The 17068-nt window shown below is 38.0% G+C and overlaps 2 protein-coding genes across 4 annotated transcripts in view; one reads left to right on the plus strand and one right to left on the minus strand.

The window, feature by feature from the left end:
• Positions 1-17068, plus strand: part of LOC137267918 (F-actin-capping protein subunit beta) — a 384252-nt gene that overhangs the window by 352268 nt on the left and 14916 nt on the right. The gene's annotated exons all lie outside the window — the stretch shown is intronic.
• LOC137267914 (protein kinase C iota type-like) overlaps positions 1-17068 on the minus strand; it is a 76802-nt gene that overhangs the window by 53839 nt on the left and 5895 nt on the right. For all 3 annotated transcript variants that reach the window (XM_067802359.1, XM_067802358.1, XM_067802360.1), the window contains exons 2-3: positions 5110-5184; positions 568-689 (exon numbers count right to left, since the gene is read on the minus strand). In XM_067802359.1, coding sequence (XP_067658460.1) covers positions 568-689; positions 5110-5168 — 181 coding nt within the window. In that variant the 5' untranslated portion in view covers positions 5169-5184. The remainder of the gene's footprint in view (positions 1-567; positions 690-5109; positions 5185-17068) is intronic.

Raw genomic sequence — 17068 nt, forward strand, 5'->3', positions numbered from 1 at the left:
AATTTTATCTAATTCCATAGAAGTGTTTTCAAGTTACATGCTCTCAGGTGTGAAAACTTGAATGAAAATCATGAATGGAATGAGTGATGAAAGTAGTACCAGTAATGTCAAAGTTCACTCGTTAGCCAATCAAATCACTTGAAGGTGTTATGACACATATGTGTCAGAACACTTTGTTATGAAACACCTTTATGAAGTATCACGTGGGTAATAAAGTAAAATATCTTCTGACGAACACTACATCCATTCTCTTGACCAGGGAGTAATTCCAGCCTTCAGACATCGGCATAGGAAATATCTGAGTAACTCGGACTACTGTCTAATTCAGACGTTTTTGTAGACAGAGTGCAATGTTTTATACTAATGCATCAGACAACTGGATCTACTCAAATGACCTATATTCAGTTCAATAAAAAAATAACAACTGGTATTGGGATACAATTTTCTTTTATGAACAAAAATAACAAACCTACAGGAAAAGATTTTGTCAACGATCCAGGAATCCAGGATCATCAAGACAATGCAGCTTTAGCTTTTGTTAAGATTGCAAAAGGTCATGGGACTCACCTTCCTCATCTAGCCATTTAACTGTGAATGGCTGACCAGCATCGAACTTGCAGATCTCTTTAATTTCCCCACGGAAATCCTCATAAGTTATTTCATTCTTTATGCTGGTGACTAGGATGTCCCTGAAACAAAAACAGTCCTTAGGAAAACAGTTGCAGAGAGTGATCTGAAGATGCTGATGGAAAATGTCATTAGCACATAACTCTATGACTCTTGGAGTACGGAAAACAAACTATCCCCATTCAACATAGATACACAACAATCCCCAAGCAATGTGAGTACCAAATAATCCCCATTCAACATAGATATTCAACAATCCCCAAGCAACGTGGATACCAAACAATCCTTAAGAAACATAGATACCCAACAATCCCTGAGCAACGCAAGTACCCAACAATCCCCATTCAACATGGCTACCCAACAATCCCCAAGCAACCTGGATACCAAACAATCCCCATTCAAGATGCCTACCCAACAATCCCCAAGCAACGTGGATACCAAACAATCCTTAAGAAACATAGATACCCAACAATCCCTGAGCAACGCAAGTACCCAACAATCCCCATTCAACATGGCTACCCAACAATCCTCAAGCAACCTGGGTACCAAACAATCCCCATTCAACATGCCTACCCAACAATCCCCAAGCAACGAGGATACCAAACAATCCCTAAGAACCATAGATACCAAACAACCCCCAAGCAAACTGGGTACCCAACAATCCCCATTCAACATGGCTACCCAACAATCCCCAAGCAACCTGGGTACCAAACAATCCCCATTCAACATGGACCTGCCAAAAGCCCAAGAGACACAAAGGTAAACTAGAAGTCAAAGATACACATAGACAAGGAAGCTTGTTGTATTCTGAAGTACTCAAAGATTGGTCGCAGTGACCAAGCAACCAAGCAATTTAGGCATAATTGAAAATGAACAATTTTGAAAATACTGTTTTAGCATAGTTTCTGAAACACTTGAAAATGGAAACTGTCTTAGAAACGGTCATGGTCTGAAAAGATATTTAAGTCTTAGAAATCTCATTTCACTGACTGAAAAGTCATGATTGAATATTTCTTGAAGAATCCAGGAAGTTTATGTTCGTCTTATCCTGTCATCTCTTTAAAGTAACAGGTTGCATCATTTCACATTGGATGTGAAATCAGTCTAAGTAAACTTATCTTCTGTACTTTTCGCTACACTCCACTACTGAGTCTAACTAAACCTTATGGGAGGTCGCGTCAGGTAACTTTTGAAATTGACCAATCAGAAGACAGCTTACCATATCCCAAAAGTGCACATTCGCACATACCTTTTCAACTTTTCATTTCAAAAAGGCTTTGTGCCTGAACGATTCAGAATGCTATTTAGCGTACACTCGCTTCCGGGTGATGACACGGCGTACGTACAACCATGACATTCAAGGATGTTATCTTGCAGAAATATTAGCTAAAGGTAACCATGTCAACAGAAATCCCAAAGCATATATACTACAGGTCAAATAACTGTGTTATATGCACAGTTTTTATGGAGAGTGACCTGAATATTTTGAAAGACCCTCCGATAGCCATTGTCTGATTGGTTAAATCTATTAGCCATCTCGTGTTTGATTGGACGGTCATTGGTCGCTCAAAGGTTACCTAACATGACCTTCTACTAGGTGTTAGACACAGTGGTGGAGTGGAACGAAATACACTGAGTCTAAGTTTCCTTAGACAGGATGTGAAATTTGAAAATGCAATTTGTGCAGTTTCTAAATATAACAAACACAACAGATAACAAACCATCTACAATAACAACTGGAAAAAGGAAATCTGAAAACTGATGCCTGCAGATTTTTTTATGAATGCTCATTTGTGAGGAACCAGTTATCAATTGTGAGATTTCAACGAATTCCAAACTCATCATGAAGCAAAAGTCAATCAAGTGGAAACAAGAAGCTTAAGTCAAAACAAGTCAGCCTAGGAATCATGAATCAAAACTGGTACCAAAGATACCTCAGGAAAACAAGGACACACATGACCAATGGTCAAGGCATGGGTACCTAAGAATCTCCAATCAAGAAGAATACGAAGATACCCCTAATGGTGCTTCACAAGAGTAATTATCAAATCATGGACACCTAATATAATATTCCGAAAACCAAATGTAACCTTTTGGATTTCACAAAGAAATGATTAAATATATAGAGCCAAAATGATTTGGATAAATATTTGTTCTTGGAAGAAAATGTTCTTGCAAGATGTGACAAACACAGCAGTGTGCAGCAGATATGTCGGATCAGATCAGACTGTGAAGAAACATCAGACGTAAGACTGGACTGGTTTCATCCAACACAACATACTGATTGAAATGAGAAGCATTCAAATTTTACTTTCCAAGATAAAAAGTGACATATGGTATGAGTACTGGCATTGGCAAACGAGTTACATCCCATAATATACACAGGCAGATCATAACTACAGCACCACAGGCTCAGTGACTTACCATTAGAGTACTGTTGAGTGAGTGAGTGAGTGAGTGAGTGAGTGAGTGAGTTTTTTACCACTAAAAATTGTAAATTACTGTTAATATGCATTATTGCATACTGTTTACATTAACTAACCTAAACATTAAGAGCAGTCAACAAATGGTTTATACATCTTAAGTCTACTTGCATACGGTTGTGTATGGATGATCACACAACTGGTTCTGACCCTTTTTAGTGTTTTAGAGGTTCTTTTTCACTTAATATTGGCAGATCTTGCAAAATAATTCATAAATATGACAAAAATAACTCCTGTCCACATAGCAAAAATAATCAACATCCCAATCATGAATTCAAAGCCTAATGGAAGAGCACTTCCTTTCAGATGTATATAACAGCTAACTGTATTATCCATTAAAAAAACCAATCCACAGTTACTGTAAATGTGAAATCTATAACGTATGTTAAACAAACTGATTAAAGACAGGAAATATGAATGCCATCTATCTCGCACACGCTCTGTCAATATCATTGCGTCAAACTAACAAGCCCTTGTAAGAAAATCAGGCTGGACTAGAAACAAAGATAGACAGCAGGGATTAACCTGCATTCATTTCTTACAGTTTAGAGGGCATTCAGTGAAAATATTGAAAGATCCACAAATGAACAGAGACTACCAATAGGTTACAAATTCATTCAGAATTTGACCAGTGTTATATGGTTGCACATGCTCAGAAGGCTCAAGCGATTGACAGATAGGAATTTCAACTTTCACTGAAGAAAATCAAACATTGAACACTGAGTGTTTTTCTAACTGGAACAGACACTTGGGACAATGGGCTAGAACAAGCACACATAAATGCAATGCTGTTGATCCTGACGTCAAACTCACACAATGAGGTTTAGAGGTGATGCACATGATCAGGTGGTCAGACTTGCTGACTTGGATGACATGTCATCACATCCCAATTGCTTAGGTTCATGCTCGTGCTATTGATCACTAGACTGTCTGGTCCAGACTTGATTATTCACAGACTGCCGTCATATAGCTGGAATATTGCTAAGTGCAGCGTTAAACAACAACCAGACAAACCTTGAATGTACATGCAGTAAAACTAAAGGCTGTCACTTACTCAAATGCCATGCTAAAGTAAGTGAGTGAGTTTGGTTTTACACCGATTTTAGAAATATTCCAGCAATATCAAACGGGGAACACCGGAAATGGGCTTCACACATTGTACCCAAGTGAATGCTTTAACGACTAGGCTACGATACAATGCTGAAGACTTAAATGAAGCAAGTCTAGATTTTCTCAGGTTTATGTTCTGAATCTCCCATCTCCTTTTTAATGTAAATGGGATTATTTGTTTCTCTGAAAATGATATATACTTGGTACAAAGTGCTAGTCTGTGTCTACTAGTACTATGTTCTTGCTCTTAATAACCCTAAATGTTCTGCCTAATCTGCCATATATTATTGATCTTACACCCACCCATCAAGGAGGTGAACATTTTCATTAAACTTTATGTTTCTTATTTCTGTTCGGCATTAGTGTTTGTAGTACTTTTGCTTCAGCTGCACTATAAATGAGACTGGATGTTCTGTCAGAATTGAATGAGTGAAAGGGTTTGGCTTTACATCTCTTTTAGCAGTATTCCAACAATACTATGGCAGGGCTCATTAGAAAAAGGACTTCTCACATTGTACCCATCTGGGGATTCAAACCTAGATCTTCAGCATGATAAGCAAACATTTTTCCTACTAAGCTACCCCACCGCCTTCTATCAGAATTGATAGAAACACCATTACACAGGTTCTTGATACTTCGTGTACTTTCATGGATGATATCATAACTGAGAACTAATAGCTGACAGCTGAACATAACACAACCTTCATATCATCTATCTTTACAAACAACCAACCTGACAAAATATCTTACGAAACAGGAATCCAGAAAGGTATTATATGGAAACAAATTCAAGTATTTATAGATCTTACCTCCTTCACTACTTATGTACAATAGTTCCAGTGCTTTGATTGTTTACCATATGTATTATGCACAGATCAAAAATACTTACCCATTGTAGCCAACTTTTATCCTAATGGCGTCGGCTTCGGCCAGGTCTTGTGTTGGCATGGCGACTGCCTGGGACCTGATAGAAACAGAAAATAAATCAGTTTGGCTAAAATCAATAGCAGAGGAGAAGCCATGTCTGTACACCCTCCCATGACATCTGTCAGACTGTATGTACGTCGCTATATTCATGAATAAATACAACAGAACAAACAACTCACAAAGATCCCAAAGCTGATTGTCCAGTCATTCACCAGGACTATATCTGGAACGATGAATTTCCCCATCCGTGATGTTACATAATGGCACCAATCGAATCTTTTCTGGTGCCCAAGTGGTTAATGAATCAGATTATGGCAATTCTACAGCAGTATCGTGACAAGGGAACATGAAGAATCTACCTCCTAAAGTGTAATTTGAGTACAATTTGGGATTCAAAGGCTTGACGTAAGAGAGAGTGAGTGAGTTTTACACTGCACTCAGCAATATTTCAGCTATAATCGAGTCTGGACCAGTGATCAACATCGTGATCATTATCTATGCATTTGGGATGCGATGATGTGTCAACAAAGTCAATGAGCCTGACCACCCTATCCTGCTAGTCGATCATGTTATTTGCCTTTCACAACAAGCATGGGTTATTGAAAACCATTTCCAGCCCGTATCTTCACAGGCAGTCTAACACCCTTACACACTATTTACATATACACACAAAATGACCAAGGAATGAATGATTAAAGTGATATAGGGGTTACCAGATATTTATCTTATCCTAATTTGCATTGCACCAAATCCTTCACCAATAAAATTTTCCATATTTATACAAGAAATATTTACATGACAAAATTTGCCATATTTTTCTCATATCTGTACTGAATTAAGGTGGTTGTGTGAATGTAGACACAATGGACCATGTAACAATTATAATGTATTTCCTGAAAGGTCACATGCAACGTAAAACACAACTTCGAAGATTCTGGTACCTTTCGGTGTGCACTTACCGAAACAAATCATAAAAAATGCCAATTCAACCTATAAAGTTGAAAAAAGCGCGATGAAAAAAAAGCCCGCGAAATCGGAGTTCAAACGATTCACTAAATTCACCCCAGCGCTGGGGGGAAAACTGGTTTCAACAGCTGTGCTGCGCTGCGTCCATAACGCATGCGCAGTGAATAGGTTCGCGGAGCTTGAAACAATATGCATGCCCAGCGTCTGAGGTCGTGAGCAGTAGTCTAGTCTTGGTTGTGTACACAAACAAGTACATAATCTACTCGTTACGTAAAACAACTTGTTGATTGTGGTAAGCAGTCTCTGTCACAGAGAAAGCTCAGTGTCTGGTTTATTCACACCTATACGTCTGTCTGCCTGTCTACTAAAGACAACACGCAATACACAGCTTCAATCATTGACCACATGCAATTTGAACTTAACACCTATCAGACTATACGACAAAAAGAAAATAAGTTGATTTATGACTCGTGCACCCGAGTCCCGTGTCTGTCACATTATGTAATTAGGCACGTGTGATACACATGACATGTTTTTATGTCAGTGGGTTGCAAACAAACTACATTCATTTGATTCGGATGACTGGATCTCACGGAAACTTGTGCAAACTCTTGTCAGATTCAAGTCCTGTTTTGTACTTGGACGAATGACAGATTCCAGCCACGCAGTAGTTTACCATCTCTACTGAAATGATTTTTTATTGGATCGAGCGCAATTTCAGAGAACATGTATTTTCTAAACCCAACATCTCTACATACATTCTTCATGAATATCGACTTCTTTTGGTGTATATGATTTTGCTTGACAACAGTATATGAATCCATACTGAAACGACGCATCAAGTACACAAAAAGAAGTTGTTATCCATAAAGAATCTTACTTTCTTGTGACTGGCTATACTTCTAAAATGCCCATCAAACAGATCATCTTTCTGTACACACAATGAACCCTCAGCATGTCAGCAAATGGAACAGCCAATCGGAAGCCGTCGTTACACTTGAGTGCATATCCACCCGCTATGACTGGGTTCGGTCTCCCGAGGGCTTCGTTTCGGGGGAAGTAAGCCCAAGTACAAAATCATGCACTTTTGAATTGTGATTGTATGCTTATAATTTTGTTTATTTGTTTTTTTAAAAGCAGCAATGTATATTATATGTCATGAATAAGTGATAAATGTGTTTTAATTATGTTTGATTTTTTGGTTGCATGTGACCTTGAAAGATAAGTGATAGGATGTTCAGTAACAAACAAATTGTTATTTCCTGATTTATCATTATCTATTCTGCCGATGCATTTCAACTCTCTGACCCACATTCTCAATGATCAGGGAAAAACCTTATCACAAATCTGGGTGTACTCCAAATCAGGAAGGTCTGCCAGGTAACTCTGTAGCAGACTGGAGACATTTCCATGATGACTACCATTGTCACCATTACATAGATGGTACCTCTGAAGCAAATCATCAACACTGACAAAATCTAACCTTGTATGAAAAACACAATCAAGAATCAATAATTGTTCTTATTTACTGTTATGTTTTAATTATTTATAGGTACAGCACATGCAGTCAATGCGTGACATTGGTTAGTACAATACAAGGTATACGAAACAATGGAAAAAACGTGCAAAATGGCATCAGATAGCACTGTAACTTCATAGAGTGTGTGTCTACATATGTATGTACATACTTATCCATGCATGTGTATGCATGTATGTACATATGGTGTATGTGTATGATGTATGTGTATGTGCATGTCCATGTATGTACATATATACGTGTTACACATTTTCCTGATCAAGCTATCCCAGTTTTTATTATAGTGTTATTAGGAGTGCTTCATAGAAATATTTGCAACCTGTTTTACTGAATTTTAGTTTAGACAAATTAAAAGGACGAGTTGGTTTAATGCTCAGGGTTGTGAAATGTGAAATATTTACCTTTAACATGTATGTAATAATAGATTGCTTATATCATTATTTCGCAGTGTGCTCTAATTTCTGAAGTGATAGAAAAATTAAGAGATACATCTCTTAATTCTTCAAACTGGTTCTAACCAGTTGTTGCTAACCACGCTACATGCTAAACCTCTCTAACGTGGGAATACCTGATGTGACACATCTTGTACAGAAGGTGTTATCAGTACAGATTCAACCTGTAACAGGTGTTATCATTACAGATTCAAACTGTAAATGTAATGGGTGTTACCAGTAAGATTCAAACTGCAACAGGTGTTATCATTACAGATTCAAACTGCAACAGGTGTTATCATTACAGATTCAAACTGTAATGGGTGTTACAGTAAGATTCAAACTGTAACAGGTGTTGTCATTACAGATTTAAACTGCAGTGAGTGTTATCATTACAGATTCAAACCGAAACGGGTGCTATCAGTACAGATTCAATCTGTAACAGGTGCTACATTCAAACTGTAACATTTGTTATCATTACAGATTCAAACTGTAATGAGTGTTATCATTACAGATTCAAACTGTAACGGGTGTTATCATTACAGATTCAAACTGAAACAGGTGCTACATTCAAACTGTAACAGGTGTTATCAGTACACATTCAATCTGTAACAGAGGCTACATTCAATCTGCAACAGGTGTTATCATTACAGATTCAACCTGTAACAGGTGTTATCATTACAGATTCAAACTGTAACAGGTGTTATCAGTACAGATTCAAACTGTAACGGGTGATATCAGTATGATTCAAACTGTAACAACACCTGAATAACCCCACTGCTTGGTGTTATTTGCTCTGTACAAACAGATTTCTATTTTCCAAAGAAAAAGCTTCACTCGTTTATCCTTGTCACGGTCCATACTTATCCAAGAGACAAATAGACGTACTGTGCTGGAATTTTTGAGTGAGTGAGTTCCAGCTCTATAGTGGCGGCCTAGCTCTATAGATCTACACATCTGAGATACAATGACATGTGTTAACTAAGTCAGTGAGCCTGACCACTTCATCTATTTCATATTCTTTCTTGCATGGCAAGTCGTCTAACGGGGGGTGAATGAGTGAATATGGTATCGTGCCAACTTTCGAAATAAGACTGGTCCAGGTTCAAGGTTATCAACATTCACCTTGTATTTATGTCAGTAATTAATTAGCTGCTGATTATTCATGAATGTGTCTGCATATATTTGGTCATTTCACTGTAAATAATTGGATTAATGTAATCAAATGCCCCATCGCATATACTCAGTATTCACCAGGGGTCATACTGAGGCAGGAATTTCATATGTTCATGATAGATGGACACGAACATATCTCCCAAATTTACCCCATTTCAGGATTGCAGGACCAAATGCTAGTAGATCTCCTTTACATCATGCCTGTATTACAAGTGGGTTCATGAGACAGAATAGGTTCCTATAACCACAAGATTCTCGTAAGAATTGTTCAAGTGTGCTCCTGTTGATTGTGCATCATCATACCCTGGTGGTGTCTACATGCTGTCACCCACAGGTTTACCTGACCACAATTGCCATAGTTACCACATAACAACATGAGATCAGCTACCATACACCATGAGGGCAGCTACTACACAATACTATGAGGTCAGCTACAACAGTGTGAGGTTGGCTACCATACAACACTGTGGGGTAGGCTACCAGACAACACTGTGAGGACAGCTACAACACTGTGAGGTAGGCTATCATACAACACTGTGAGGACAGCTACAACACTGTGAGGTCAGCTACCATACAACAGTGTAAGGACAGCTACAACACTGTGATGTCAGCTACCATACAACACTATGAGGTCAGCTACCATACAACACCTTGAAGTTAGCTACCATTAAACACTGTGAGGTCAGGTACCCTACAACACTGGGGTCAGATACCCTACAACACTCTGAGGTCAGCTACATTACACCACAGTAAGATCAGCTACTGTGCAACACTGAGGTCAGCTACCATACACCACTTTGATCTCAACTTACATTATTTCGAGTGAGTGAGTGAGTGAGCGACAGAGGGTTGGGGGAGGGAGGCAGTGAGCATTATTGTGATCATGTTGGAAACGATCCTTGACACTGCAGAAATATTAACCACCACAACTTCCTACTGTCCAAAGGTCAACAGACTTCATAGCAACATACCCTGAACATTATGTCCAAAATGATTGTGATTGGGTGAAAAGCTATGCTGAGAATTAAAAGCCTTAAAATCTCTTAACAATAACCTACAGACGTGTTTATCGTTGACAGTATGTAATGACAACTAATGCAATGTTGGAAAAAATAATGACAATCTTACATTATGACCTTGGTGCACCACAGGTGTCCCAAAATACAGTCAAACCTCCACAAATCAAACATTAGAAATTGATTTTCTGTGACCTGAAAGCATCCATACTGAAAGTGTTTTGCACCACAAGGAACATCGCCACTGATTACAGTACAAGGCTCTACACGTCTACACACATACAACACCAATGACTCATATCAGCCAGACACACTCTCCATAAGATCATGCTGTCATTCAACCATGTGCAACAATTATCAATAGGTTTCACTTGACTGGAAAGCTCTGTGCAGTAAATGCATACCAAACATGCCAAAGATTCAGTCATCACTGCAACAGCAACTCAGTGGTCATGTGGATAGAGCACCTGTTCAGACTGCCGAAGATTGCATGGTTTTACCTTGACTTATTGTCCTATGGAGCCCCATCAGTAAATTTTACAAGTCCTTGCTAGTATGTGAGGGCCCTGTAATTTAGTGTAAAGTAATGAAACGTTGTAGTTCAGCATCAGGCCTATCAAAGAAAGTTCCTCCCCTGTGCAGAAAAAGACAGAAAACCCCACATTAATTGTGGAAATAGCAACATAAATTATAGTACTGAAACAGTTATAAGGTTAACGAAGGATAAGGTTAACTGCAACATTTATATATACCAGCAAAGGTTTGACCTCTACTGAGCATGTGCATTATGATCCACTATTCGTTCAAATTTCCGAGCAACTGTGATTCCCCTCGCATAGAAAAACGAAAAAGTATGTACGCAAATATGTCTAAACAATTACTGTCAATCATTTCACAAGTATGATGATGGTAAATGCCAAATAACACAACAGAGATACTTTGAAAGGGAATGTAACTTTTGCGCAAACTAGAAAATGGCAACATGTGATTGAAACTTCCCCTTCCAAGCGTGCATGCCCAAAATCAAAGCTGCAAGTTTTTCGTTTTAGGCTGAAACAATATCAGTGTGACATAAAATCCAAATCAACTTAAGTGTTTGTCTCCACAGTGGGAAATTTTTCTTCATCAAGACTGAGTATATGTTCTGATAATTACCTCAGAACCTGGAATGAATTAGTAATCGTCTGAACAGCATATAAAAGACACAGATGACTACTGATAGTTTGGATTACACGATGCCATTTAGAAAGTGGTCAAATGCAACATATGTCATATTTGGGATTTCACTTTCTTAGTAAAGTACAAATTCTAGTACTTTTTTCGGTGGAGTCCCATCCGGGATTCGAACCCGCACCCTGAGAGTCAGGCACCTAATCGCCACTAGTGGTGGCGGTGGCTGAGCGGGCTAGGCGGCTGACTTTGTGTGCTGGCGATTAGGTGCCAAGTAAATCCCAAATATGACATATGTTGCACTGATAGTTTGATCTAGATGTCAGTGAGTCAATAATGAAGCATATAACTTTCTGTATAATCCAGGATACACCGTAGGTACATCCTTGGTATTTTCCTGCATCTCTCTGGATGCTCTATTTTGTGTTTTCTATGTCCATTCTCTGTATTTGTATGTACTGGATGCACACTTGCGTGTCCAGAGACTGGAAACTGCTTCCAGATTTTACCATACTGACATGATATATATACACAACATACAAACATATATATATACTTCCCATCACATGTCTAGTCTAAATTGTAGCACTCTGTATAAGTTATGTATGGGCATATGGTTACATTGAAGATTTATTTCTAAACCAACTTGGGGGAACCAACTACAATATGCAGATGAAAAGCACAAGGATCACGCATCAAATTGATGAAAAGCATGTGCAATTATTGTGCATGTGAACAGTAAACTTTTTGGCGTAAAAGTTTTGTTAAGAATTCGCCAATTTTCAGTAAGTTCTTCAATTCATGTGTAAACAGTTCTTTTGAACAGTATGGAATATGTTGCAAAATTTAGTTTAGAACAGTTGGCTGAAATAAGTGGCTATATTCACTCTCGTGAGGCTATGCTTTTGATGCAAAGTATATGTTACATACATACTTTTAACAAACCGACTGACAAAAGGAACCATTTACTGTATGCTTAAAACTAGTGGTATATAACAAACTATAGTTACTACAAACTATAAGGGCAGTGGGGTAGCCAAGTGGACTGTTGCACTGAAAACCCGGGTTTGATTCTCCACATGGGTACAATGTGTGAAGCCCATTTCTTGTGGCACTTGCCACGATATTGTTTGAATATTCCTATAAGCAGCATAAAACTAACCTTACTTACTCCCTAAGAATTAAGATTACTGTTTCCTTTGAGTTCGTTTTAACACTAGTTGACTGTAAAATCATCCCTGACAAAAATATGCATTGGCCTGTTATGCCCACCAGTTATCATTGACACACAATCTCCCTGATTGCAAACTAATATCTGTCACTTATCCACCACCTTTATCTGTTGTCATGTAAGTGACACACACCAAAGAACTTATTTAAGGAGCATTTATAAACACAAGTGTAATAATAACGAAACAAAATGACAATTACACAGTTTAAAGAACTAATCAAGATTTTCATTTTATCTGGGGAGTGAGTGAGTTTAGTTTTAGGCCGCTTTCTAGCAATATTCCAGCAATATCACAGTGGGGGACACCTGCAAATGGGCTTCACACATTGTACCCACGTGGGGAATCGAACCCAGGCCTTTGGCGTGACGAGCGAACGCATTGTCCACTAGGCTACCCACCGCCCCTTTATCTGTGGAAAACTTTAAACATTACATCATGGTCTCTATGGCAACAATAATAAATTGGCCATACTTGGAATAATACTTTACACAAAGAGCTATCAAAACTGAAAATATCATTTACTCCTATCAATATTTTATTGTTGAAATTTAAACAACATCTCAATGTGTATCATATCTGGTTACAAAAATAAAAAAAACTATGTTGTCAGTACGGAAGTACATGGTATATCAGTTACAACAATCCAAGAGGATAAATAATGGATTACAGAAGAGTCTACACCCCCTAATGGATGTCTAGACTATCTTCACATTGAATTAAAGGGAGAACATAAACGCCTAACATGTCAGCCATCATAAATAATTTTGCAATCCCAGTTTTTAGGATAATTACAGTGTGACAGGTAACCCTTCAATGATATTTATTCTGAAAGGTGCAGCACTATAGGTGACGGAGTCTAATTAACATGGTCTGTCCATCTAGATTGATTAATGAAGCCTGATTTCCTAATGAGAAGGTCTCACCTAACCTCATTAAGATAAAGCCATAATTAGGTCAATTGGTATGTACGCTTTGTACATAGTGATCCCTTTCAGGCCATGAAAAAATATTTTGTTTTCAGGTTATAAGAAGACATCTTGTGTTAAGTATTCAAAATTGATAGTGTCTATTTTTATTCATTGACCAATCAAATTTGCGCATTTCACCAATCCATGGAAGAATAGAAAATATATACTTCATGTCAAAAGTGAGTTTTGTCTTATGCTGATTTCAGCAATATTCCAGCAATATCACAGAAATGGTCTTTGCATATTGTAACAATGTTTCAGGAGTCGAACCTGGGTCTTCGGTGTGATAAGCAAAGACTTTCAACTGCAGGGTTACTCTACCCACTGTCCCATTACTCAAAAGCAGTTCAAGGCCTTGCCATATGTTTTTCATATGAATACATTTCATTCATTATGGCAGTGTAGACAAAGTAAGTTCATATGATTTAAATGTGGTGATTCTTCACATTACAACAGACATACCTTTAAATCAAACATACTCCACTGTCCCCCCAACAAACATAAACAAAGTCAGCAAGTCTGACCATGCTATTCATTACTCGCCTCTTACAACATCATGGGTTGCTGAAGGCCAATTCTTAATCGTATCTTCACACATTTTCAGTCATGAATAACACTGACTTCCATATCAAGCATCATATATTTTCCATAATGTGGCCTTGTGGCACATGCCTTGTCTCATCCTCCACTGTACAAGAACAGCAGCTACACAAACTACAGACAGGAGTCTAATGAGATTCCATTTAATTACAGGTGTCATATTGATCGGCAGGGAAATATTAGGGAAGTAAATTAAGGTAGAGTCAGCCACAGTGTTAAGGCAATTCACTTCCTGGTCAGTGTGTGCTGAAATTGATTCGAAATCATTAGTCGAAGTGACTGGACAGACATTTCTATGACAGCATGAAGAGTTCCCTATCATATCACTCAACACAATGGATTACACAGCATGCAGTATTGATATACTGACATACTATCAAATGCATCTCAACATATTACATATAACATATACCCAAAATACCAACATGGCACACAATTATGTTGCAAGATATTCTGAACAGTTTTTGGTTTGTAGTCACAATAATCATGAAGGTTGCAAAATTATCCCCGCTTTATAAAAAAATATTACAGTTCACCTCCTTTTGTGCTACAGGTATAACACGAAATGTGATTTACACCATACATATAAAACATTTCAAAGAGATTTTCAAAAGTATTGTGGACGTCAAAAGATGCCATCTGTTGCTAAGTGAATAGCATCAAATATACTATATGGCTTTTGAGTCAAACTAAATCTGAACCTGTAAACTGTATCTCACCTTTGCATGTAGTGATCCAAGTTGTTTCAAATACAATATACATCAATACATTCATAGCAATAAAAATTGTAAAAAAATAATATTGCTAAAAATGTACTGATATAATGTTATCCCAATGTATAAGGCGGCATCACTAATTTAACATTGTTGGGAACACTTGGCAACAGTCTTGCTTTATGGCGACGGTCTGGTAATAATCGAGGCTAGACAAGACAATCCAGTGATCAACAGCATGAACATCAACCGAAGCCACTGGAACAACATGTGTCAACCATGTCAGCGAGCCTGACCACCAGATCCCATGTCATCTCTTATGAATAAAAAAAATAATCCATATTGCATGTGTAGATGTGTTTGCTTAAATCTCATCTGTTGAAAATTGTGATTAAAGGGATTTCAAACTAATTTACATTTTACAATTGTTTGTTACATAAACCTTCGTCAGCCCCAGTCTCAAAAGCATGTTTTGTGAAACATAATAATCATCATGACATTGATAAACAGTAAACAAAAAGTAGCTTTACTTTATTTCCTCTGCATCCTATTCAGGCCTGTTGTATCAAATATCTGCTAGGGAATTGGGTACATATTCACTATCTGTTTTGGGACTATGGAATAGGAGTTAACAATGGTTATCTTCTCATTACAACAGATGCAGATTGAACATATTCCTCTACAACATGTACAATTCAACCTGCCACTCTATTCTACTTGGTAAACAACTAACCTCAATCAACTGAGCATGCTTTTAGGGTAATAAATTAGCAATTGTCATCTTGACTGACACATAGACTGTGCTATGTACAATATCATGAATTGCTGGATATGATCACAATGCAATAAAATGGCAGTAATCACCTCTCAAGGTCAGTGATGATTTATTGCCTATCATGATTCAATACTGTGAAATGGTTAGTATCATGGCAATAAATGGCTATAATTATCTCTTATGAATAGTATGATTTAAGACTGAAAATTCCATGGCTCAGGAGTGAGTGACTGAGGGAGGTGAGTGTGTTGGTTTTACAGAGTTTTTAGCAATATTCCAGTACTATCACAGAGGAATGGGGGGAGGGGGACACCAGAAGTAGGCTTCACATATACTGAACAATATAAGTTCAGAATATTAGTATTCTTATGACTTTTATCAGTATGTCAATGAATAGATGGATCATTATTCATAATTTTAAAAGAAACATCAGCATTTTTGTCCAGTGTATGTGGAAAATCGAACCTGGGCCTTTGGCATGACAATCAAATCTTTTAACCACTTGGCTACCCCAATGCCCTCCATGGTGCAGAAAAGATTTGAAATGGTGTATGACCTCATTACTTCATTCATCTGAGTGAGTGAGTGAGTGAGTGAGTGAGTGAGTGAGTGAGTGAGTGTTTAGTTTTACGCCGCACTCAGCAATATTCTAGCTATATGGAGGTGGTCTGTAGATAATTGAGTCTGGACTACACAATCCAATGATCAACAACATGAGCATTGATCTGCGCAATTGGGAGCCGATGACATGTGTCAACCAAATCAGCGAGCCTGACCACCCAATCCTGTTAGTCGCCTCTTACGACAAGCATAGTCGCCTTTTATGGCAGGCATGGGTTGTTAAAGGCCTATTCTACCCCGGGACCTTCATGGTTCATTCATCTGAACGTAACAGTTCGAGTAATTAGTAAATCTGAATAGATTGTGTGATGGTATTTAGTAAATAATTAGTTGGTTGGTTACACCTCAACTGTGGAATAAAAACTTCCAAAGATGAATTCTTCTCTGTGACCACCACCCCTCACCCTTGACCATTCATGAAACAAATTGCAACCATCCTCAGAAAATGAGTTTGAGTTAGTCAGCATATCTCACAAATTAATTTTGATGCATGAGGGTAACTGCAAAATAAGCAACAGCAATGGCTATTCTTCGGTACTTTCTATGTGTATCCATTTTTGTTTGTTTGAAGCAGGATTGTCAACTGACCTTTACCAGTATCAGTGACTAACATGTCTATGGTATTCACTGCAAGGTTAGGGGTGGTAGGGTGGCTTAGTTGTTTAAGTGTTTGCACTGAAGACCTGAGTTCAATTCCCCACATAGGCACCATATGC

This window comes from Haliotis asinina, chromosome 16 (genome assembly GCF_037392515.1).
Source record: "Haliotis asinina isolate JCU_RB_2024 chromosome 16, JCU_Hal_asi_v2, whole genome shotgun sequence".
Classification (NCBI taxonomy): domain Eukaryota; kingdom Metazoa; phylum Mollusca; class Gastropoda; order Lepetellida; family Haliotidae; genus Haliotis; species Haliotis asinina.